Below are 26,636 nucleotides of genomic sequence, written 5' to 3'. Positions count from 1 at the left end.
AGCATAACCTTGTTGAAGAATTCTTTGGTAAGTTTCTTTTCCAAAGTTGCTTCATTTCCTAACTCTTTGTCTTCTGCCAAGGATTGCTGTTTTCAAATCTGCTTTGTCATGTCAAAGCAGTGTGTGCTATTTTTTCTTGCTCACCCACCCCACAGAAATTAGGGAGAAAACATTATTTGGATTTAATTCTGTGATTGAATCTGGGCATCATGTGCAATTTTGTAGAGATGGGATCTCCTTAGAGTGTCTTCTAAAGGAGTACTAAATTGCGAGAATCTAGTGCTTAATTAAGTCAAACCTTGGAGGTTCACGTATGAACAACAACAAAAATTGTAGGTTGCTTTGGGAGAGATGTAATTACAAGCAGAATCCATGAATTTTCAGTGAAAGAAGAGTTATAGGTAAACCTGGCCCAAAGGACTTCTCTGCCACAATCTGCCAATTATATTCTACCAAGAGAGAAATGTAAATGTTTTTAAGTGATGGATACTGGAAAAACTAAAGAATATACATCAGACAGATATCAGAAAAGAATTCTTAACTTTATTGGTGTAAAGTCCTTATTTTACCTGAGTTCTTAATGGAAGTAATTGTTATCAGTGGAGCATGTGGGTGACAGAAAAATTAGTCATTGTCCAGCTGAGACTCTTACTACTTCAGAATTGTGACATTCTGATTCTCCACAATTCCCCTACAAAGTGATTTCTAAGAACTTTATACAGCATCCATCTTTTGAAAATTATCAGAGAATTGTTAATATCTATTTTTCCTAAGGATACTAATTTTCAGGCATTATTTCCTTCATAAAGATATTGATTTGTTTGTGTTCGTGTAAAAAGTCATTATCACAAAATCATGACTATGAGCTAACTAACTGCAATTAAGGAAATCCTGATTAAACATGTTTTCTCTGTGAAATCTACATGTAAGTATCACCTAAGATATTTGGTCTGTTAAATACTGAGATTTGACATCCAAGCTCTACAGAATTTGTATTAAATATTGTTTTGAAAACTGTTTTAAGAAAAAGTAATTTAAAATGTAAATTGATATTCCCAGTGTATGTGTGGAAAGGTTGTATTTGGAAGGGCTAGGAGCAGGAAGGAAAACAAAGGAGCATGAGACTTACAAACTGAAATCAAATCATTCCGAAGTGACACTTCTCAAAAGGATCTTTTGCCCAGCTGAGGGTGGCAGCCACTCCCCTGAGCACCTGTGCCCTCTATTGTTCCCCAAGATAGTAAAGTTTACATGGGGTTGTTCGTTTTGTTTTTTCTTTAATGGGAAACAAAGTGCCAAACTTCTCCAACTCTTTCCCCAGCTTTTCTCCTCTTCCTGGCTCTTGACAGAGAATTTCAAGCATGTATCAATACTCTTCCCCTTATCTGGAGAGTAAATCAGGTGAAATGATGTATAATTCAGTAAAATATTGGTAAAGCAGTTCTTCAGTATTTCGTATAGGAGATGGTAGGTTTTATGTTCATAAGAAAAATCACCAAGTATCTTAAATATAATAATTAGGGCCAACAAAAGTCAGGGCATGCCAAATCAAGTTAGAAATGTTAAAGTACTGCCTTCCTGTTATTGCTTTTAATTAAATGTTAAATTTTAAAGTTATGAAATCATTTTTTCAAAATCCTAGGACCTTTTATTTATGGCTATGCAATTAATAAACATATTTTCTCTAAATTTAAAATTCTTTTATATTTAAAATTTTTTAATATTATCAGCTACTGCTTTTTAGTTTTAATAAGTGTTTAGTAACCTCTATCATGTGAAATCCATTGGAATTCATTTCCATTTTCAAGAAATTCAGTTTCACAAACATTTTTAAACTACCTACTCTACTTATGCTAATCACAGCATAAATTGATATATCAGGGAAAAGAGAAATATGGTAAATTGGGTTGGATGGTTTGTGTTAAATTCCAAATAAGAACCCTATTATCGAACTGGATTTGTATTTAACTGCATTTGAAAAGTTTTCTAGGCAGACTCAGGAAGTCTTAAAGCATTATTTCTAAATTTAATGCTTTTGTGAACTTACGTCACACATTAAAATCATCTTAATGCACCTTTTTGTCGAATCTTCACAATTGGATTACAAAAGGAAGGGAGGAGAGGATACATTTAAAAAGCAAATGAAAAAGAACTCAATGGAAGCCTATTAGGCTACCTGTTGATGAGCCTGTAAGAGAGTCATTAATATGCGGATCATTGACATGATAGGCCATAATGACTCCTCCAGGGACACTCATTCTATTGTGTCAGAGACTAGTTAGGGATTCATTAACGTGAAGACTCATGACTTCTTAATATGCAAATTATTAATGCAATGCACTGAGGCATACTCACAAATGTCCACGTCTTGTGTTACAGGTTTTCTTTGCCAGCCCTTCACTCACACCTTTTGTGAATTAGTATTTTCTTTCTGTCCTCTTGTGGATTTCTTCACAAAAGATTCTGCACTCCTGTGGAATCTACCACTTCATATTCAAAGACTTCCTCCCCTTCAGCCCACATTTCTTTGATTTAAGGCAGGTTTATATATACAAACCACTTGAACATTTTGACTAAATCAGTCAAGATTCAGCACAAAATCTGATTTGCTATTTTTCTGCAATGTCAAATTGCTTTTTGGCTAAAGGCAGAACAATGTGAACGAATCACTTGTTTTTAAAAAATGAGATTCTGAGACATGAATAGTGTAACCAGCAGTTGAATAATTTTGCTCTGAAGGTGGGTAGGGAAAGAGTAGTAGAATAGAAAAAAGAAAATGAGAGCAGAGAAAGGCCATGAAAGAGGACACAAGAAAGAAAAGTTTAATTAAACTAAGAAGAGTAGGTGTTCGTACCAATGTAACACATTAAATGAGGAAATGGATTTAAACTGCTCAGTGTCTGGCATACAGCAAGCAATCAATAAACATTACCTATTATTATTACATCAACACTTTGCAAAAAGATAAAATTAATATCCACATTCCCTGTTGAAACAATAAGAAAAATGTTACGGAGTGAAAGTTGTTCAGTCCTTGAATTAACATACTCTGAAGAAGGGGATCAAACTTATAGTCCTTATTCCTGCAGCAGAATTATCTACAGAATTCATGGAAAGGTACTCAAGTATCTTTCAAAGCTTATACGCATACCGTGTATGGGAAATATAATTTTTCATCTGGGACTATGTATGCAACCTGTATTCATTTTCTTGCCATTTTATTCTAGCCTCATCTAAAATACAAAACAATCTTTTACTACTATTTCTCTACTAAATTTCAGGGGAAATTTCAGACCCTAAACTTATAAACCCTAAATTCTACAGTCCGTCTATAGAAATCTATATCTGTTTATCATAAAATATTAGTATCCCCATACAAAATTAGTAAAATAATTTTTTTTTTTTTTTTTTTTCCTGCGGTACGCGGGCCTCTCACTGCTGTGGCCTCTCCCGTCGTGGAGCACAGGCTCCGGACGCGCAGGCTCAGCGGCCATGGCTCACGGGCCCAGCCGCTCCGCGGCATGCGGGATCCTCCCGGACCGGGGCACGAACCCGCGTCCCCTGCATCGGCAGGCGGAGTCTCAACCACTGCGCCACCAGGGGAGCCCCGTAAAATAATTTTTTAAGTTAACAGCTTTACTGAGGTATCATTTGCATACCACAAAATCCACCCATTTTAAGTGTTCAATTCAGTGACATTTAGTATATTTAATATATTTATAGAGTTGTTCAGTTATCACCAAATCTAATTTTAGAACATTTCCAGCACCCCCAAAAGAATAAGCCCGTTAGAGTCACTCTTTACTCCCATCCCCAGTCCTAGGCAACCACTAATCTTCTTTCTGTTTTGAGATATTTGCCTATTCTAGATATTTCATATTAGGAGAATCATACAATATGCATTCTTTGTGTCTGGCCTCTTTCATGGAGGAAAATGTTTCTGAGGTTCATCAGTGTTGTAGGATGTATCAATATTTCATTTTTATTGATGAATAGTATTCCATTGTATAGATACACTCACTTTACGCATTAACCAGTTGTTGGGTATTTGAGTTGTTTCCACCGTTTGGCTCTTGTGGACAGTGCTTCTATGAACATTTACATACCAGTGTTTGCATGGACATGTTTTCATTTCCCCTGGGTAGATACCTAGAAGTGAAATTGCTGGGTTTATGATAATCCTATAATTTGTTTCTCCACATCCTCACCGACACTTATTATCTGTCTTATTGATTGTTGTCATTATAGTGGGCGTGAAGTGACATCACATTGTGGTTTTGATTAGCATTTTCATAGTAACTAATGATATTGAATACTTTTTCATGTGCTTATTGGTCATTAATATATCTTCTCTGGAGAAATATCTATTTAAGTCCTTTGCTCATTTTAAAATTAGGCTGTCTTTTTATTATTGAGTTGTAAGAGTTCTTCTGGATAAGTCACTTATTAGATATATTTGTAAATGTTTTCTCCCATTTTCACTGTCTTGACTGTGTCTTTGGGTGCAAGAGTTCTTAATCTGGACGATGTCCAAGTAATAGAATTTTTAAATTAGCTTTAAGGTCTTTGCTAACTTGCAGAGATCCTTCATAGAATCTATTTGATTAAAACTCTTTAAATAAGAGGCAATATTGTTTTTAACATAAATAATCTTTATTAGTGTAGTTATCACATGCAACCAACTACATTTCATATTCTTGCTCATGTTAATTTCAATACTAAAATGCTAGAAAATGTCCACCAGTTATTGGTCCTAGCCAAGTTCTAGACTGGAGAAGATGTAAGCAGATTCAGGGATGATGCAAATGAACCTATAGAGTCAAGAAAGGAAGTCCAACTGATTTAAGAAGCTTACAGTACAAACACCACCTTACTCCTCTGGTTGGTGCCTTTCACTGGAAGAGATGGAATAGGTAGGAGGAGCTCATCACTGCCAAGATGGCTCTCCCAGTTGAAGGCTTTTGGATCCCTGATTAAGTAAAGCAAAATTCATTGCCAGCAAACCTAAGAAGATGAAGTGTGAAGGTCTCACTAAGACAGACTATGGTTAGAGATTAATAGAAGAGCAATACGATGCTTGGGAAGGACAAGTTGAGAACCAGTATGAACTAAAAGGCAAGAAACAGGCGACTGAAGAAGTTGGGCCACAGGCTGGGATTGCTGAAGGAGTCAAATGCAAGGGCTGAATCCTGAAGGGATGCAGTTATGTTGCCAAAGATGGGGATCTCTGCCACACTTTTAACAAGGCAGCACAAGACTTTACAGTCAACATTCTGAAGAATACAGCTATCAAGTGGCTTTAAAAGGATTCAGTCCTTCTACTGGACATCATGCTAAGTCAGAATAATGTTGGACAAAATTTAGTATGTATTCATTCAGCAAGTAGTTAATCTGTGCTAGGCATCATGCTAGACGTTAAACTACTAGCACAACCTGAGATTGAACCAACTCTGACTTCATAGAGCTTACAGTCTAAAGAATGACAAATGAAAACTGGCAGTATAAAATCACAGCTGTACATTTCGTGATTGGGGAAGCATGGAGTGCTATAGAAGAAAATACAGTCGACTCTTGAAAAACACAGGTTTGAACTGCGTGGGTCCCCTTATATGCAGATTTTTTTTTTCAATAGTAAATGCTACAGTACTACGTGGCCTGCAGTTGGTTAAATCTGATGATGCAGAACCATGGATACAGAGGAACTGAGTATATGGAGGACCAACTATAAGTTATACTCGGATTTTCAACTACAAAGAGGGTCAGCACCCCTGATATCCCTGTTGTAATAAGATCCATAACAGGGTCCATACAGGATCCATACAGGGTCAACTGTAATAAAATCCATAAGTCAAACTCAGGGAAGGCAGTAGCAACTGTGTATATACACGGGCTTGTAAAGAGAGCAGACTGAAGGAAGATCATATCCTTTAACATGATTACAAATCATATTTAAAAGTTTGACTTTTCTGAACTGTAAAATATATACTTTTCAAAAAGAAAAGTAAATACTTTCTGAAAGTTTACTTCATTCTAAATGGAAATTAACTTTACCATGCTATTTAAAGTGTCTTTTTCGCCTTCCCCAAGTCATCACAAATGATGGGGCAAAATTTCTTTAATAGATGCCCTATTTAAAAAGCTTATCTTTTGTATCGTAATTCCCATAGTACTTAATGTTGCTATTAATGCTTAAAAATCCCTCAGGCCATATTTGCAAAAGCATTATTTTATTTGCTAATTTTTCTTTGTTTAATAGCATTATTCTTTTGGTGGATACTGAGACTAATTGATTTTCAAATTTAAAAAAAAGTTACAACTCAAAACACATGTGTTTAGTCTTTTGTTTATATCATTCTCAACCCTGGTGCATATCAGAATCAGCTGGGGAGCTTTTTAAAAATACCAGTGCCTGCAACCTGACCCCAACCAATGAAATTGGGGTCTTATAGGAGGATCTAGGTGTGGGTGCCTTATTTTTCCCCTTCCTATGCACACCCAAGTTTAAGAAACACTGGTTTACACTACTATTCTACCCTGGCTTTTACTATATCAAAGTATGGTTAGTGGGAAAATAAATCCTTCAGTGAAAATACTCTGCTCTTAAGATTTTCTGTGGGGTGGGAGGAGAGGGTATACATAATCAGGCAGGTTAGCAATAATGTAAATTCTTTAGGGATTTTACTTCTGCTACTGTTAGGTCTATTAAACAATTATTTTTTTATTTTTTATTTTTTGCGGTACGCGGGCCTCTCACTGTTGTGGCCTCTCCCGTTGCGGAGCACAGGCTCCGGACGCGCAGGCTCAGTGGCCATGGCTCAGGGGCCTAGCCGCTCCGCGGCATGTGGGATCTTCCCGGACCGGGACATGAACCCGTGTCCCCTGCATCGGCAGGCGGACTCTCAACCACTGCGCCACCAGGGAAGCCCACAATTAATTTTTATTCATCATGAGAATTACCAATCCATACATCAGTGAATTTAAATTTACTGATTTTTTTTAACTGAAATGAAATCTAGATGCTGTTTAGGGTAAGAGACATTAATCTTTTCTACCCTAACACTGATCATGTTTGTTAAGATTTAGACCTGGGATGGTAAAATGTTTTCCAGTTGTACTATGGCAAATTGCCCAAACGATTATTGTAAATGCAAGCACCGTAAAGTGTATTGCCAAGGACACTAGTTGGTTAGATCCCATAAAAGAGACAATTAGTCTTGAGATGAAAATGGTAGCGATGAGGTGACAGTTATTAAAAAAGCAGAACACGCAATGTAGTGGCTTAAATGTAAGTTGTGGATAATGCTGATAGTTTAATGTGTTTGGAGTTTATAATATGTAAAATAATGTTTCATATAAAAAGATCAAAACTGCTTATATTCCGGTCTTCTTTTTTCCTCATTTGCTACATAAGTAAAGGCACTTGCAAGATTACACTTGCTTTCTTTCCAAATCATCATTACAATGGTTTGCTTGATTTATTATACATATACAGTGTTAATTTATGAAAAATGTTTTCTTCTTACAGGTATCAATTTACATAAACTTATCCCGTATCTACAGTACTTATAGTCTATTGTCAGGATAATCAAAAAAATTTGAAATAAAATAATAATAGATAGAATTTTTCAGTGCTTTTTAAGATAACTCAATGTGGAATTTCTTCTTTGATTAGATTACCTGTAACACAACTGCACCTTCACCAAGACAAAATTGCAACTCAGTCCTTCAGTTGCAAAGATGAATCTAAAAGATTGGATATAGGGATTTGGGCAGCCAGAGAAAGCAGAAAGGGACCCTAAAAGACTTTAGAGTCAAAGACAAACTGCTGATGACATATTTTCATCTGTACCTTTGCTACCCTGCCCCTTTCTCTCAGAGACCCTGTGGGTAGTGATGGGTCCTGTGGGAAATAAGCCCAAGAATGTACAGGCGACCTAAAGAGCATGAGAACCTAATGTAAACAGAAGGGGAGATCCATCACTTGAACTTACTTAGAATATTTGCACTGGTTGCTTTGCTCTGCATGGAACTTGCTTCCCCCAGATTTCTTCATGACTGACTTTCTTCAAGTCTCTGATCAATTGTCATCTTCTCAATGAAGTAGTCTTTATTCCTTATTCTTTTCATGCTGCTCTGTTTTGTATATTCTCAATTGCATATGTCATCTTCTAAAATAACTTACTTATTCTTTATGTTTATTACTTATTAGTTTTTCTTCCATTAGAATGTAAGCTACATGAGGACAGGGATTGTCATTTCTTTCATGATGTATCTCTAGTACTGAGAACAGTACCTGACACATAGTATGTGTTCAACAAAGATTTGTTGAATGTATGAAGATCCTGTATTCATTTCTTCTAGTCATCGATGTTTTTTTTTTACTCTCTTTTAATACACAAGCTGAAAAGCATAGTTAGAACTTTGATACTAATATTTTGATTCTTTTTTTTCATGTGAACCAAGATTCATACCCTCTTAATCTTGAGGTCATTGGTACTATAGAAAAAAATATACTAGTGTAATTTCCATGTATCCATCCAAGAAGATAAAGACTGAGATGCCTGGACTAATCTTTTTCACTAAATTAAAACGTAAACCTTAGATTTTGAAGGAAGAATTTGGGTGAGAAAGAATTATAGAAATAAATTTCCCCCAAGTGTCACCAGAGTAGTAAAATAAATCACCCATGAAATAGTATAGAAATACCTAAAAATTAGTGCCATAATATATATGTGTGTTTATTTATGTTAAAGATGACCTATAGCAGAATTCAGTTAATATTGATAATGAGAAAAGGATAAAACCTATGTTTTAAACATTCTAACATACAGAAACAGTAAGTAAAAAACAATTATGAACATAGAAAATCAATATCCCTTCTTATGGACAGTGACATATTTCATACTTTTCACTCTATTCTGCATATGCTTACTGGATTGATATAACTAAAATAATACTTTATCCTTGAGCATAGGAACTAAAGTTCAAAATCCTTGGTCTAGCAAGATTGTGCAATTCTTTTTCAATCTTTTTCTTCAAGTTTGGCTCTCACAATTCTTTCCATTCCAGGCAGTCAAATTGACAACAAAATCTCCGACTTATCTTTTTTGCTGCCGTGTCCACAAGTATTTTTTATTCTATGTAAACAGTCTCCTAACTCTTCTCCTACCTCAATAATACATTTATACTTTGGGTGGAAACTTCAGGTTTTATACAATAAAGCTCTTTAGGATATTAGGAAAATTATAGTAAAACTCTTAATGAAAACTATGAGATGATAGTTGAGGGTAGTGATGTAAGAGTTAATTGATGTGTCATTATAGACGGGGTATATTATTATTTTGCCATATAAAATATGTAATTATTTATGCTAATTTCCTAAAAACATATATTTGTTTCCCAATTCTTATATCATAAAAAGAAAAATATAATTTTAAAATTTAAAGCATTATAATATAATAATAGTACTATTTCCATCTGAGTTTGTTAATATTTTCACAAAACATTTTAATTGTAGTTTATATTCTGCAAAAATCAGCAGTTAGCTACAAACTAGAAAGTCACCATTGCTTATGGTTTTCAAAGGTAAAAGCTTTTGCCTATAAGAATCAATGTAACTGGACTCCTCTTATATAGTTTTAAAACATTTATATACAAGCATATGGGAAGTCTTCATATTATTTCTATAAATTTCTTTAAATCTAAAATTATATTAAAGTAATTTTTTGAAAAAGTACTCAATAGGGAGTTCCCTGCAGTGGCTAGGACTCTGTGCTCCCAATGCAGGAGACCCAGGTTCAATCCCTGGTCAGGGAGCTAGATCCCACATGCCACAACTAAGACCCAGCACAGCTAAATAAAGAAATATTTTTTTAAAAAAGTACTCAACAGAATGTAGCAGATTCATCATACTACCTTTTTGTAGGTTTTAAGGTTAAACATTTACATGCACTGCATTTTTTCTCTTTAATTGTTTTTGTTTTTATGGTTTCATATAAGCGAAGGCCAAGAATCTGCAATCTCAAGACAGAGAGGACGTGGTTTAGGTGTTTAGGTTTAGGTACAGGGGAGGAATCTGGTAGAGGCAAAAGGCCCAGTCAAAGGAAGTCATTAAGGTAAAGAAAAGCAGACAGAACAACAGCCAGACCCAGAATCCACAGGTGTCAGAATCAGTGAGTGCCACAAGCAGCGGCAGCAGAACTAACATGAGTACTGGCCCTGGTCCTGGCCCTGGCAAAGAGAAAGAATGAATGACTCAGTTCTGATCAGTGGACATTCAATATCTGCCTTTGGTCTTTTATTATTCAGCCTGTTGGATTTTTCTCTTGTCCCACTAGTCTGGATTGTGATATGAAGGAAGCCAAAAGCTGACCAATGAGTATTTCTTTTATTTGGGATGTTAAGATTACTTGATATTACAGAATAGTAACATTGTACTGACTCAATGAATCAGCTCATTAGAAGACAGGAAAGAAGGAAAGACTAAATAAAGTGTCAACTATATTAACTTATTTCTCAATTTGATCTTTCTTTGATACCCTGGTAACTGCAAGTAAATTTAGACTACTACAAGATGTTAATATGGTTAATATGTTCAATTCTATATTTAATTTTGAGTCAATTTAGACAACAAATATGTGGTTACTGAAGAAATAAATTTCCCTCTTAGCTGTTGTTTTTATAATGTGTATGTTTTTTGTATACTCTGTTCTTTATTTTTAAAATAATGTGTTTTTTAAATTAATTTATTTAATTAATTAATTTATTTTTGGCTGCGTTGGGTCTTCCTTGCTACGTGCGGGCTTTCTCTAGTTGCAGCGAGCGGGGGCTACTCTTCGTTGCGGTGCATGGACTTCTTATTGTGGTGGCTTCTCTTGTTGCAGGACATGGGCTCTAGGCACGCGGGCTTCAGTAGTTGTGGCATGCGGGCTCAGTAGTTGTGGCTCGAGGGCTCTGGAACGCAGGCTCAGTAGTTGTGGCACAAGGGCTCAGTTGCTCTGTGGCATGTGGGATCTTCCTGGACCAGGGCTCGAACCCATGTCCCCTGCATTGGCAGGTGGATTCTTAACCACTGCGCCAGCAGGGAAGCCCCAGAAACAATGTTTATTTTTATTCAAATGAACAATCATTACTTATGTGGCAATGGAATCGAATATGAGTGTAGAATTAATAGGAGTTGGCAAAAGAGAAATCAGTTCTTATGTTGACGTTTCTTATTTGCATGACTGGAATGATGATTATGACTTTAAACAAAGTACAGGATAGAGGAAGAAGGATTAGGATTGAAAGGGAAATCTAACTTTGGTTTGGGACGTAAGGGAATTAATTTGCCACATGGATATCCAGATGGAGATGACCAGTAGGACCCTGATTTTTAAAGATTGTGAAAACAATAAAAGCACTCATCATTAAAATTATAAAAAGCATAATTCATTCTTTAAGTATTCAGAATGAATACCTTAGGATTTTACCAGGCTCTACGGTTATCAGGTTTAATCAATATTTTTTCAGAGCTTTTCCACACAAAACCCTTTGTTAGTCACAGTGGGGAATAATGCTTAAACTAATATACCACTGCTGACCTCAAGGATCTTGCAATCCATTTGAGAGGATGGCACACACATAAAAGTTTTTAAAAGTGCAGGAAAAGGCCACCATTTGAAAGGCCACCATTGGAAGAATTCTGGCTAAACAGATATAGAGGGACATATGACAAAAGTTCTCTTCTTCCAAATAAAAATATCTGATAAACAGTAAGTTTCACTGAATGTTAATTTCTTTGCTTATAAATTGCATCAGATGCAAACATGGCAAACAGCAACCCTTTCATTTAAGGAAAGTTGTTTTATTTTGCATCATAGGAGTAGCTACTCCATGGGAAAATATTCCCAGAAACGCTGGTAATTTTAAGGCAGTATAGTGAAGCTATGAAAGGGCAAAAGCAAGTTCCATAACATGGATAAATCGACAGTAGGAGTAGCCCTGGTGAACTACACGAGTTTTATGAGATTTGTAAACAAGTGCCTTGAATGTTCACATAATTACCATTGTCTAAAGCTTAACTTGGTTTGCCAAAGGTAACTTTGAATGAGGTATTACTAATACAAACAATATAAAATACTAGAAAATTATGAACTATCTTTGTGAAAAGTGAAAAGCTCATATATACATATGCATGTGTGCTTTCCACACAAAAAAGCAGTGCATCAAGGATAACTTGAATGGAGGTGGGCAATATTACTTATACTGCTCCCTATGTTCAATTTACTAAATAAATTATCAGCTCGATTGACTGTACCAGTCCTCTGTACATATTCATTGCTTCAAACAATGCCTTTTAGTTAAAATTGTACACACACATAGACACATACACACAGAATCAATAATTTTAACATATATTCAAATGACTTCTGCTTGTGAGCACAGTATTAATCTTAAGGTACACTTACAACAGTTTAAATTTCAGCTGGTCAGTGTTACATTTGGTTTTTACAAATCTATTCAAAATTTCTTTTCAATGTACTTACAAAATTATATTATTGAATGAAATTGTATTAAAAATGAGCTTTCTAAAAAAGGGTGTAGCCATTATTCAAAATTATTCATTATTTGTCTAAGAGAGTTTCAACAATTCTAATGCAGCTATCTTTTTAGGTAGGATTGAGAAATAAATGACATGATCTTCTGAAGTACTTTTAATTTTGTGATTTAGTGAAATAAAGCCTCTTTCCCTTCTCTGACTCTCACAGGAGTCCAATACTCAGGATTCAGAGCTAAAGAGGGCAGGACTGGGAAAGCTTCTTAGCTAGCCTATTAACCTATCCAGCTGCCCTGATACCTTGGTTGCGGCAGTGCACAGTCCTTGTAACAGTGCTATCATTCACTGGTTGGTGATGATTTTTTTCTTCTCTGACTTTTGCATTGAAATACTACAAACTAGTTTATTAGTTTGATCATTAGGAACTCAGGGGGGAAATCTAATGTTGTTGAGCTTATTTGACATGGAAAATAGAAATTAAATACTTTAATTTTAAAGTATAAGTATAGGAACTCCAACATTTAATTCAGTTGAGAATCGAAGTAAACAAATGACAAGATTAAAGGTATATAACAACATGAATGGCTACATGAAAAACATAGAATTTCCTGATCGAATACTTTACTAAAGAACACAGTCTTCCCAGGAGATGTTTAAAAAGAGAATATTATAAGCATTTGGCTTGGTAGTTTTCAGAATAATTCTGCCTGAAAGCAAAGGATAGAATTAGATGGTCTCTTCTACAATACAATTCAAGGAAGCCTCTTCAGAAATCAAGTGCTGTATTAGCATTGGAAAAAAATGATTATAACTTTATTTACACTAAGCACAGTAGTCTTATACACTTACTCAAGATTATATGTGAAGATCATATTTTCTTCTGCTTGTGCCTGAATGTGATTTTAAAATTCGGTGAGATTTTTCCATTGGCAAATACTCAAGAGATTTAAGTTGTAACAATATATTATTATAAAATTATTTATAAACATTAATCCTCAGAAGGAGATATTAGTAAAATGTGAAAATACTCAGCTTTATATCATATGTGGCTTATGAAGCTGAAAGTTACCTGAGCAGTTCTATGTAATTTGTAATTGTGTGAATACATCCACAGTAATTTTTAAGAATGAAAATCAGCTTAGGGTTTTTATCACAGCTTTAGAGTCAATAGGTTAGCTTTGTATCATGGTTTAATTCTGTAAAACAAGCAGAGTACCATCAGTGTTAAATGGGTGTAAAATCTGTTTCACATAATTAGGAAAAGCATCTACAATTTGGCATGCTTTACAGATTTAAATTTGGGGGATATTTTGATCTTTTTTACTACTGCAAACTTCAAAAGGGGTGAATGAAATTCAAATCTACAACCACACCCAGGACAATCATTGTCTTATGATATTAGAATCCCATTTGTAGTTGTGACTTGAATAACACTGATGTACAGCACAGACAGACCATTTTCAGAATAACTAGAGGGGGAGGGAACAGTAATATTTCCTAAAGCAGGTTTGTTTAATGTACAATTGGTCTCTGTCACTAAACAATGCTGTATAACTGTCCAATTTAGCAATCTATTTCTATTTGTCATAAAATCTCTAAACAGCAGGATAGTATGACTGAGGTTATAAACTGAGGTTAAAAACCAGTTATTATTTATATAATAGATAATAACACTACCATGCCAGTTACCCAAGTAAAGCTATTAGGGAAGCAGAATAAAAACCAGAAGAGATTTGAGAGTTATGCCCTGAGGAGCTTTTTCTTTTTATATAGTGGTGGTGGGGTACAGAAAATGCTTCAAAAGCAGAGAAATGACCAAAATTCAATGGTGTATAATAGATCTTCTTAGAGGAAATAATTATATCAAATCCAGTTTCATTAACTGAGTTATTTGTAATGAGGTAGATGGACCTAGAGTCTGTCATACAGAGTGAAGTAAGTCAGAAAGAGAAAAACAAATACCATATGCTAACACACATATATGGAATCTAAAAAATCAGTACTGATGAACCTAGGGGCAGGGCAGGAATAAAGACACAAACGTAGAGAACGGACTTGAGGACACAGAAGGGGAAGGGGAAGCTGAGACAAAGTAAGAGTGTAGCATTGACATATATGCACTACCAAATGTAAAATGGATGGCTAGTGGGAAGTTGCTGCATAGCACAGGGAGATCAGCTCAATGCTTTGTGACGACCTAGAGGGGTGGGGTATGGAGGGTGGGAGGGAGGCTCAAGACGGAGGGGATATGGGGATATATGTATACTTATAGCTGATTTACTTTGTTATACAGCAGCAACTAACACAACATTGTACAGCAATTATACTCCAATAGAGATATAATAAAAAAATTCAATTTCTATTCATATGTATACAGGGATGATAAGGTGAAACTGTGTATAGCTAACTCAGTTTTTTACTCCAAAAGAACCATCTTAAGAAGAACTACCTTAAGAAAAAACATGTTGTACTTCATTAAAAAAATACCTAAAAAATCCAGTCGATGTTCCAAAATTTTTTTGTAACCCAGAAGTTGCTGGAATTTAGGAATCATTTTTCCCCATAGTAGCAATGCCATAAAATATTAGCTTCCCTGGTTAGTGCCCAAAAGCTTATTGAACCCATAATTTTGAAACTATGTATTTGTACTAACCTGGATCCAGGCAGCAGGAATGATACTGAGGGGAAAAATCATCTCTCCATTAATCTTGGGCATAAGACTAGCCATGTACAAGATTTTAAAATATGGAATTTATCACCAATGCCATTTTGAGTATCTACTAAGTGTCAGCAACTGGGATAGATGTTTATATATGTTAGCTAATGTATTTGTCATAGCAACTCTTCCAAGTGGAGATTATTATCCCTATTTTATAACTGAATAAAATGGATACAAAGCGTAATTTATCCAAGTTCATACAGCTACTAATTAGTTAGAATGAAAGCCCAAATCTGCCCTACTTTAAAGCCCATGCTGTTTCCAATATGCCTTGTTTTTGGAATCCTCCTTCCCTCCCAAGTACACACACACACTCCAGACCCCCAGGGTCCTCCTGCTTCTGTGGATCTCCTACCAAAACTCTGTATTCAAATCTGCCTTGTACACCATAGTGCTCCCTGCTCTAAAATTATCCATTTCCACTGTCTCAATCCAAACTCAAAGCCCATTTGTGCAGCTGACTTTAATTGGGTGTAAGATAGTGATAGTCCCTGCCAGCCTAGAGGTCTGCATTTAAGGAAAGGAATTTCTATGTGTGTGTGTATTATATAAATATGTGCTTACACATATAAACACACACACACACACACACTTATATATGTATGATCTTTTAAGTCTGACAATGCAGTAGACAATCAGGCCTACTTCAGGTGACTGCCCCTGAGGTAACTTCTCTTATACTATTCCTGTTGGGGTGCTGGGGTAAAACCTTGGAACAAGGACAAGAGTCACAGTGAGCAGAATTGGAAGAAGGTGAAAAACTGAAGTGTCCCACTTCACAGTCATCTTTTGCCTGGAGCGTTATTGGCTCAGAGTTCTTGGTCCCTGCTCCATTTTTACAGGCTGCAGATGGGCTTCAGGTGGGAAGTTAGGCTCGTAGAGATCCCAGAGGATCCATGTGAGGCCTGGCATCCGTAGTGATTCCCTTCCGCTAGGGCTTGAGAGAAACCCTGAGTGGTGAGACCCTCTTCTTCCTCTTCTCTCAGAAAAGATTCAGAACTACTCTAGGGAAAGTCTAGGCTTATAGGGGTATGGATTTCCCACAAGACCAGGAAGCCACAAAGCCCTGGTAGATCTCCAAGGAAACTCTAAACTAGCTGGTTCCTTGCTGTCAACCATCTGGCAGCTTCCAAACAGTCCTCCTGATGGGTCCTGTGCAGCTGTGTTCTGGGTTTCCATATGGCCCTGCCAGAGGTCCCTCCCTTAAACAGACCCGGCTTCCACAATTAGCGTGCGCTCAGAACAGGTTAGTTATGGAATACATTAAGTCCTAAAGGCCTCATGGGGCTATTGACACTTTGCACTACTTCCAGGACCCCAGGTTATACTGTAAGTGAAAATTAAGGAAGTCTCACAATCCTAAAGCTCTGACTGGAACATGCAACAGGACCATATCTTAGGCACCATTTTCCAGTGCTTTTCTTGGCTTCATTTTAATGATTTTCCCACCCTGAAAGATAAACTCTCTCTAATCTTAAAGTCATGCTTTAGAAAGTATCTCTCTCTTTCCCATTCTTGAATGTACCTGGTTCTGTTCCTCAAGGACAAAAATTGAAGACTGGTCAGTTTTTTTCCTTTGGCATTGAAATCTTTCGGGCATTTATTTGCATTCACTTGGCCAAGTTATAAATACCATCCAACACCTATATCATGCCATTTCATTACTTATAATAATAAATTGGTTTCACTTAACAAAATACAAAACCATATGAAGTCAGTCTGTGTACCCAATGGTTAGGAACATTTAGCAGCTGTTGGGAGGAAAAAAGAGATGCTGAAAAGGTCAGTCCGCTGTCCAGAACACAAGATCAGTTATAGATCACAGATCCAAGAACACCTGAAATGTAATGTAAATAGTTCTTTTTCATCCATGGCTTCCCTGGTATACCCAGAGAATCTGAGCTTTGTTTTGGTGTTCTTCCCCCCTCACCCCAACTGCTCTCTGCCCCTGTGAGGCCTGTTCCCTTGGGGCCTCTGGTCTTCACGGGGTCATGTTTCCAGCCATATGCCTAACAACACAGTACCTGACACACAGGCCCTTAATAAACACCTGTGGAATGAATTTTGAAACCTGAACAAGGAAGACTATGATGTCAGGAGAAAAAACACAAGTCCAAGAACCAAGAAATTAGTTAGGTGAACACAATTTGGTAATAATGACGGCAATTATATTTGGGTTTTAATGACTACTTTATATGTGCCCAACACTTTACTAGAAGTTTTTAAAATATAATCTCATTTTATTTTAGCTTAATCATCACAACATTAGGCAGGCACTATTACCCCTATTTACAGATGAATAAACTGAGGCTGTGAGACGTAAAGTAATATGTCCATGGCCACATAGTTAAATGTATATTACCTGGGATTAATATGTGTGTCTGTTCAATGCCATAATCAATGCCTTTTTTAACCCTTTTGATCTGGTCCTCCATTTTTTCATCTATTAAACATGGAAATTTTAATAGTCATTAAGATCTCTTCCAACTTTAAGATGTTCTAGATATCAGGTGACTACATCTCAAGAAAATTTAGAATTCAATGAGTTTCCCTTGTTGATTAAAAGCCTGCAAAAGACAAAGAAATGGCTCTCTAAAGGTAAAAATTTAGAACCCATGAGAGGAAAGAGAAAAGGAACTTTTGGGCAGTTTGGGCTTTTCTAGGGTTTTTCAGATCCACCTAAAGCTAGAGTTAGCCTTGTCTTTTTGCAGGATTTATTATTTACTGATAACTTACTATGTTCCAGACACTATGCCAAAACTTTATATGTATTATTTTATGGAAATCTCTAAAAATGTCTATGAGATAGTACTATTGTTATTCACAATTAACAGAAGGGGTACCAAGTTTAACTTGCATAAAGTCACACAGCTAGCATGTGGTGCATCTTGGACTCAAACCCAGACATGTTTAATTCTGAAGCCCCAAATTTTAACTTTGAAGTTATACTACTTATGCATGCTATTTTTAGTTTATTTATCTATGTACATTTAATATTATTTATATCAATGTCATTTAATTCTTTTGGTCTTTTTTTTTTTTTTTTCCGGTACGCAGGCCTCTCACTGCTGTGGCCTCTCCCGTCGCGGAGCACAGGCTCCAGACGCGCAGGCTCAGCGGCCATGGCTCATGGGCCCAGCCGCTCCGCGGCATGTGGGATTCCCCCCGGACCGGGGCACGAACCCGTGTCCCCTGCATCGGCAGGCGGACTCCCAACCACCGTGCCACCAGGGAAGCCCCTGGTCGTTTATTTTGAAATAATGGCCCTGAGATGTAGATCAGAAATCTGCTTAGTTTGTTCGCTAACACATACACCAGTGCCACATATGTGGTGACACTTACCAAGTATTTCATGATGCATGACTTTCAGTGCAATTAAATACCTTTGGGTCACTCTCAGTCATATGCCTATGCGTTACAAACTGTTTCCCTCTCCCTCTAGATATTTCTTTCTGTCTAAAGTGGATAGATTAACAAGAATCAAAGAAAAGAGACAACCACATCGATGTGGAGGTTTGCAAACTCTGACCTGAAAAAAATCTCCGTAGAGAAAACATAACAGAAATCCTACCTCACTCAGTGTGTTCCCACAGTTCATTCTGTACTTATTAGAAGGGATTATTGACACTTCTGGAAGATACAATCTCTGAGACCCTGATAGCAAATTAACTTTGGTATCAAGAGGAATTCAAGTTAGTTGTTACTCTCTACATTAAGACAGACTTATTTTCAGTTTAACTCTGACTTTTTTTACACACTACTATTAATCTACTTGCATGTGTGAAGTAAAAATTCACATACATTTCTCTTCTGCATTTACCTTCTCAAAGAAGTGACCTCCAAATTAAGTTAAATAGGAAGTGTGGAAATGCTCAAAACAGACCCATTTAGATTCTGTAACTTTTGATGGGAGGAAGATATTTTAGAAGCTATAACTTTTTTGATCAAATAAGTATTAGTCCATTTTTGCTTTAGCCAAGTACACATTTTGTAAAAGAACACTAATAAGGTGTGCTGTTTTTCCCTAACCAAATTCTTCACAATGAAATCCAACTGCAATATTCATTTAGAAATTTGATAATGCTCTCTTGTGTGAGTTTTAGGAATATTTGAAACCCCATTGCATATAAATTATATCATGGAAAAGCTGTATAAATATTCTATTAAGGCACATGCTGTTCTAAGGATCTGTCAGGATTTCCTTCATACACTCCATTTTGAGTGGTATATAAATCAGATGTAAAAATTCACGTTGGACTGAAATTCAGCACAAAAGGCCTCCTCCAGAGGCAAATGCTTGTTTTCAAAATGTGGTTTGAATTATGTTGGTCATTTTTAAGTTATAGAAGTGCAGAAAATGTATTTGTGGTTTTGAAGGAGAGAGATTTTTTCCATTTTTATAACTCATTAGGAAACTTTACAGGCCTTTAGACCATTTTGTGGTTTAGATCTTCTCAAGTTTTTCCCCAAAGCAATATTAAAACTTGAATGGTGTCCGCCATGAATCCAATGGTTACTGTTCTGAATACAAATGTGGGTATTGATATATATCCAGTTATACATATCTTAGACTAGGAGAAGTTTCAATAATATCATGACTGGGATAGATTAGGCCTAGCAGTTATCCTTTTTTGTTCTTGCTATCAAGTCAAGTTTGCTCTATCAAAGGAATCCTCTATCTTTACCATAGTTCAGCATGTAATGCTTGTAATTTTAAAGCTGCATTTCTTAACTTGCAGAAAAATCCAGAGTTAAACGCTGCTTCTTTTATGAGGTCTTTGACAATAAGGCTATGCCTTTTTTAAGTTTCACTTTTCTCTAATATATAGGGCAACTTGCAGCATGTATATTAGATATTCACAGATGATGATCTTATTTGTAAAGTATTTAATATGTGTATGTTTATGTATATAAATAGTTTATTAAATAGTGTTGAACTTATTTTATCTATATAGCTAACATGTTGCTGAATAATTTCATAAACTAATAAACTATTACTTTAGCACATAGAGATTATGATTATATTATCTCTCAATAGCATCAGTTAAAACCTGAGAAACTTTTGTTTGGACTAAGAAATGTAGCATATCTCACAAAGTCAGATAAACCAATCTTTCAAATGACTTTAAAGGATAATGAAAGCAGAAATATTTTATATGATTGAATTGCTTCACCTACATTATATTTAGTTCATTAATGCATTAGAATAACACATTTAGTAGTTATTATTTATTGCTGTATAAGAGATCAAGGCATTAAAGCATAAGAGGTTAGAACCTTCCCAATGTAATTCTTTATGTTTTTATTTAATTCCACTTAGAATCTGGGTGTCTTGATTCTTAATACAGTTCCCTTTTCATCATCTTACACGATTTCTGGTGCAGTTACTAGAATCCTTGGGTCCAGTGACAGTTATGGTGGACCATCCAGAGGATAATCAAACATTTGCCTGTGGCTGGTAGAGCATGTGGATTCGGAGGAACAGGAGACATCCGTCTCCTCTTGGATATTTTATCTACTCGCCTACTGTCATGGAAATTAGCCAACTCTACAAGAGATAGAATTGAAGACTCAGTTTTCTTTATTTTTTACATTAACAAGAGAGCAAGGTTACTAATGAGGGGTCATATCCCAAATCTCTAATCTATAAAGCTAATATCCTTATTTCTATTTGGGTCATTTTTTTATTCTGCTCCATTTACTTTTACTAAATTATACTACTTTGTGTTCTATAATGTTACATTTGGTTATAATTATAAACTTTTATGTGTAATTCATCCATCACTCATATACTTCTGTCTTTCTCTTAGCTTATCATTAAAGTCATAGCTCTTCCAATTTAACTTAATATGTATCACTCCAAACATCCCTGTATGACTCAATCAGTCGTTAAAAAGTTCGTTACAGCTTTGGGGGGAAGTCTGTGAATTTCTGAGCACTAGATACATACTGAAATACAGTTTTATGTTAATCAGAAATGTTTTGAAGTACGGCAAAAGTATTTAAAAACCACTGAAAATAAATATACATTAAATGACAAAATAAATAGTTTTATATGTTAAGAATCTAGATTCTGTGGTTTGAATTTAAGCAATTTATAACTTGCTAGGTAGGCAACATACACATTGCAGTCCCCCTGCCATCTGTTACATTATACCCATATTTTCCTTACATTTGGAGGATAGATAACACAGTGCTTTTATTTGAATAGCACTGACCTTATTAAAGCCTAGCACCATTGTTTTATACATAACAAAAATATATTTTTAAACAGAATGGCTATTTCTTACAACCAGTGAAATAAAGAATGACCTTAAATAACCTTAAGATTATAAAAAAGTAAGGAATGTAAGATATATCCTCACCTTGATTTTACCTTTAAGCAGCCTTTTATTTGTCTGTTAGGAACTTCTTCCTGTAGTTTTCCAGGCTCCAGCTCTTGTTCTTTCTTTTGACAAACCAGTATATAATTTGTGCCATTATTATTTGACCAAAATGTACCAACAGAGGTTTCATAACGTATACAAAACTCAACTTTACTGCCATCTTTTTGATAAGGAGGAACCAATAAAATTTTAAAGGAGAATTGGTCAGTTTCACCATCACATGAATTTGGGACATATTCTGCTAATATGTCATAATATGTCTGCCAGTCATCTAAGGACATTCTCACATATACTAACTTCTCAAAAGAAATATTCAAAACTCGAATAATGCCCTTCATACTTGTAGATCCATGAAGATACTCAGTTGATTCCAGTATTGCTTTCTGTACTTGAAGTTGTTGCATAAGGTCTTCTTTTGAAGAAGGCAAGTCAAATAGTGGAGATAAAACATATTCTTCTGTGTGGAAAATGTCCTTCATTAAGTCAAAATCAGTTGAACCACTCGGAAATTCCCAGGAATCAAATTCTTTAACAGACACAAGATTGAACCCAAAGTTGTCAGCAAATGAAACTCTTCTTGCACCTGAAGGTGGATTGTCCAGGTAACTGTCTTCAGATGAATCAGAACCTCGTCTGCTAGGTTGAGGGGAGAAACCAGGTCTGAAGGTAGCTTTAACTTCTTCATCTTCAGAAAGAGAATCAGGTACATTAGGAACTTCTAAAAAGTTATCTTTGCTAATCTGACTAGGTTCTTCAGAAGGCTCCATTGGGCTCTCTGATATCAAATAAGGGAGAACTGTACGACTAGTAGAGGCTGATACTTGAGACACTGAGGCTTAAAATAAGTATAAGGTTACAGTTGACATTGCAGAAAGGAGTCAGCTCTATAAATAGGTCTGATGGCGTGTAAACTATGCTCGCTTGCCTCCAAAGGCCTTTAATATGATAGCATCCATGTTACTCTCACCAGCATGTTTCAGGTTTAACTCTCAGTTTTTAAAGTTGCATATGTTTATGAGTTCCAAAGAGACATCTTAAATCATTTTCTGCTGTGTTCAACAATCTGAAACTTTAGAATAAAAATATTATTTTAACCAGTTGATATTAAAAATGAAAACTTGAACCATTTATTTTAAAAGACAATAAAATTAATATCACAATACTAAATATGTAGTTTGAGCTAAATTCATCCATTGGAGCAGGCAAGGGAACACAGGAGAGAATGAGAACATTTATAGAACTGGAAAGATCCAGTGTCTAATAATAATGATAGCTACCATTTATCATGGACTTATATATAATGTGAACTCTAAAGGGTTAAATAGAGGTGCTGGGAGTTCTGAGGAAATAAACATGATTTAGGTGGAGAAGGTATCATTTGAAATAAACCGTGAAGGGTAGGTAGAATATATACATCCAGGGTTGGAATGAGGTGGATTTTCCAGGTGGAAGAAATAGCATAAGCCAAGGCCTAGAACAAATAATTAGTCAAATCTGTTATTTTAAACATTATTGTTTCTTTCAATTAAGCCATGGAAAAATACAAACAAGTAATGTTTAATTAACTTGAAAATATAAGTGGGCAATGGTAAACCCGGCCCAGGAGTAAAATATTTATGTAGAATAAAATGTTCTTCTTTGGCAAATTGCCATTTTATGCCCACAGAGCAGAAGTTAATACCATGACATGTTGGGGTTCTATGTGAGTTTTAAAGTGTGAGCAGCCTGTTTAGACTCTCATATTTTTTTGTATTAATGTAAAACCCACTTTGGAATTGGCAATTGGGAAAAACCTTAAAAGATTTAAACATACATATGCTTTGACCCAGAAAATGCTATGAATTTGCCCTATCAGTAGGGATAAGTATGCAAAGATAAATGTAGATGTATGTTCATAATAGGATTGGATTATTTTTAAAATTCTAGAAACTATCTAAATTATCCATCAACAGGGAAATGAACAAATAATGTTACACCCATTCAGTAGAATGTTTTATAGTCATTACAAAGGATAAGGTACCACTTTATGTGTTGATATGGAAAGGCAACCAAAATAAATGGCTAAGTGAAGAAAGGCAAGTGTGAACAAATATGTGCATAGAAAATTTCTGGAAAGACACAAAAGAAACTATTAGCAGTGGTTATCTCTAACCACAGAGGGTGAAGCTTCTAAGGGAGAAGGACTCATTCATTTCAGTTTATGGTCTCTGTACTGTTTGAAATATTAGCCATGAGAAAGGTTTTCTTTCAATATATCTTCAACTCAAATTAATAAGTGTGAGGTGATTATTTTTTGTAAAAAAGAGACCTCAATAGCATAATTTCTTTAAAATTACTGCTTTATAAATACATTATAACTTACTGAATAGTTTGAATTGCATACAGTAGTGGATCAAGAAATTATTTTTGAAATTAAAAATAAATAGTGTCTAGGATAAGGGAATAAAATTATTTAGGCTTTACCACATAGCTAGAATGGGTGATGACCACATGGATTGTTCAAGAATGGAAAATGGCTGTGGAAATGACTGTCCCTTGCAAATGTAATGCCCATGAGCCATGAGTAGCCATATTCCAAGGTACCTAAAATACGTCATTAGCTAGTCAAGGAAATTCATAACAAAGTACTCCATAGAATTTGTAACTAATCCATACAGTCATATAAACAATAGAATAATGAAAATTTGCAGATAGAATAATGTACTAAAGTAGTACATCCAGGGATTATAAGCAGAGACATGGAGATAAAGACCCCTGGGTTTGTACACTGGCTGTGACACTTACTAGCTGGGTGACCTTCAAATGTTGCTCAAATTTTCTTACCCTAAGTTTCCCTGATTGCTAAAATGCAATGTTAACAATTAAATGAGATGCTTGCTAAAATGTTTAGCACAAAACTTATAGTAATAGAAGCAATCATTATTTTTATTTCTATGTACATTTGTGAAAGGTTGATTTTAAGATACACCGGTAGATCAGATAGATAGATAGATAGACGGACAGACATAGAGAATCTACCTATACAATATTAAGTAATGGTTTATAATTTGCGTCATTTTTGTCTTTTTTTAAAGGCTATAGTATATAACATTTAGCTTTACAAGACATAAAATAGCTCTACATTAGAAAATGGTCCTGTATTTGAGCTTAACTTTCCTGTTCTTAATTTCTCTTCCCACAGAGCAATACTCCCTTGATTTGTAATAATCACTGCCTATCTTTTGGAGTGTATAACCTTTGCGTAATTGTAGACGGTTGACATGTTCCCCCTTAGTCACCACTTAGCTAAAGCAGAGTGATATCATCTTTTCAGTCTCTTCTCACATGTCAGTCCTTTGGCACTTCTTATGGTTTTGTTACTCCTCTGTGAACTCCTTCCAGCTTGCCTATATTATTCTGTTAATGAGCTGCCCCCAGATGAATGCAGTAGCATAGATCGAGTGTCTCTGGGGCATGTAAAGAAACTCTGCCAATTTCAGCCTTGTGACTTGGTGTTTGTATCAGTTAAAATTCACATCTCCTTGCTTTTTTTCCATATCATAGATCAAACCAACATCTCATTTTCTCATACTCACTACTACCTCAGTTTTAACGTGACTTTTACCACACTCTTCCTCAATACCTTAGGTACACCGGTTTTATCAGAGTTATGACTTTTTAAAAAATTTATTTATTTGTTCATTTACCAAACGGCAGCTCAAGTTTCCACACATTCCACTTCCTTTGTATTAATCAAACATTCTCAACGTTACCTTTAACATAAAAGGCTCTTTCAATAAGGATCCCTGTAAACAGGAAGTAGATGTCATGCTCAAAATAAGATAATTCCAGGAGGGCTTATTTACAAGGGTCTATTTATAACGTGTAAATGCAGAAAAGCCACAAGGGTTAGTGCAGTAAACTGGGGCCAATCGCATCAGAGCTGTTACATTCCTCAAGGGAAGAGGAAAGGGGACAATCATCAAAACTTGAAAGCACAGAGTGCCATAAACTATATACCGGCCTGAAGGGGATCAGTGATCTTTGGTCAAGGGACACAGCCAGCTGAAGATGACCTTGCCAGGAGTGATCCATGGACAAAAATACACTGAATTCACTCTTCTTTCCTACACTATCCTGCCTGGGCTACCCATTGGCCAGAGGCTATGGGTTCTATTACAGTTCATTCAGGTCAGTCTCCCAGAGCAGAGAGCAGGGTGGAAAAGGGTGAAAAAAGTGGTGAGTGGGTTTGGAAGAGCAAACAAAAGATATTGGAGATTAAGATTTTGTATTTACTTATCTTTATCTGCTTATGCGTTATATTTAAGCATATGTATGTGTTGCTCTTTCTTCATACATATTCCATCTCAATGCCAACTGAGTTTCTATTACCTGATCTTTTATTATCCTAGCAAAAAATGTTCAAATATCTAAGATCTTTAAGCTCTGATCCAGCCACATAAGAAATATTGAGCTTATCCATGGATGACTAAGAAAGAAATGATCTTTTTGAGATTAATTATAACGTTGCATTAGTTTCCCTTGTTAGCATGTCTTTGTCTGCAACCTAAACTCAAGAAAATTTTGTCAAAAGAGAACCTGGAACAGTGATTCTTAACAAGAGATACATAGTAAAAATCACTGAGTGAGATGTTCAGACTCCACAGGCTCAGGTGCACTATCAGGTCTACTGAATGTGAGCTTCCAGGTTGATGATGCCCCGCAAGTGATTCTGGTATACAGACTGGTTACAAGGCATGATCCCCATAGGGTCCAGGACTTAGGTTCTAGTTAGAAAGAGATGTAGCTATCATACCTCATGCTTTTTTTTATACAGAGGCTATAAAATACTTTTACCAAAAAAATGACATAAAAATTTAGTTGAGTTTCAGAGTATCAGAACTTTAAGGCATTTAGCAATCATCTAGTCTAGTCCCTTCATTTTCACATAAGGAAACTGAAATCCAGAGCAATGAAGGACCCCATCATTTGATAACAGAGCTGGGACTTGAAC

General features: G+C 35.7%; 1 protein-coding gene across 1 annotated transcript in view; it reads right to left on the bottom strand.

Moving 5' to 3' along the window:
• PPP1R3A (protein phosphatase 1 regulatory subunit 3A) overlaps positions 1–22,410 on the bottom strand; it is a 35,223-nt gene extending 12,813 nt beyond the window's left edge. The window contains exon 1 of the mRNA XM_030857600.2: positions 21,623–22,410. Coding sequence (XP_030713460.1) covers positions 21,623–22,410 — 788 coding nt within the window. The remainder of the gene's footprint in view (positions 1–21,622) is intronic.
• Positions 22,411–26,636: the final 4,226 nt, after the last annotated feature.

The sequence above is a fragment of the Globicephala melas genome, chromosome 9 (assembly GCF_963455315.2).
Source record: "Globicephala melas chromosome 9, mGloMel1.2, whole genome shotgun sequence".
NCBI classification, from domain to species: domain Eukaryota; kingdom Metazoa; phylum Chordata; class Mammalia; order Artiodactyla; family Delphinidae; genus Globicephala; species Globicephala melas.
The sequence above is the reverse complement of the archived record's forward strand: the minus strand, read 5'-3'. Positions and strand labels throughout refer to the sequence as shown.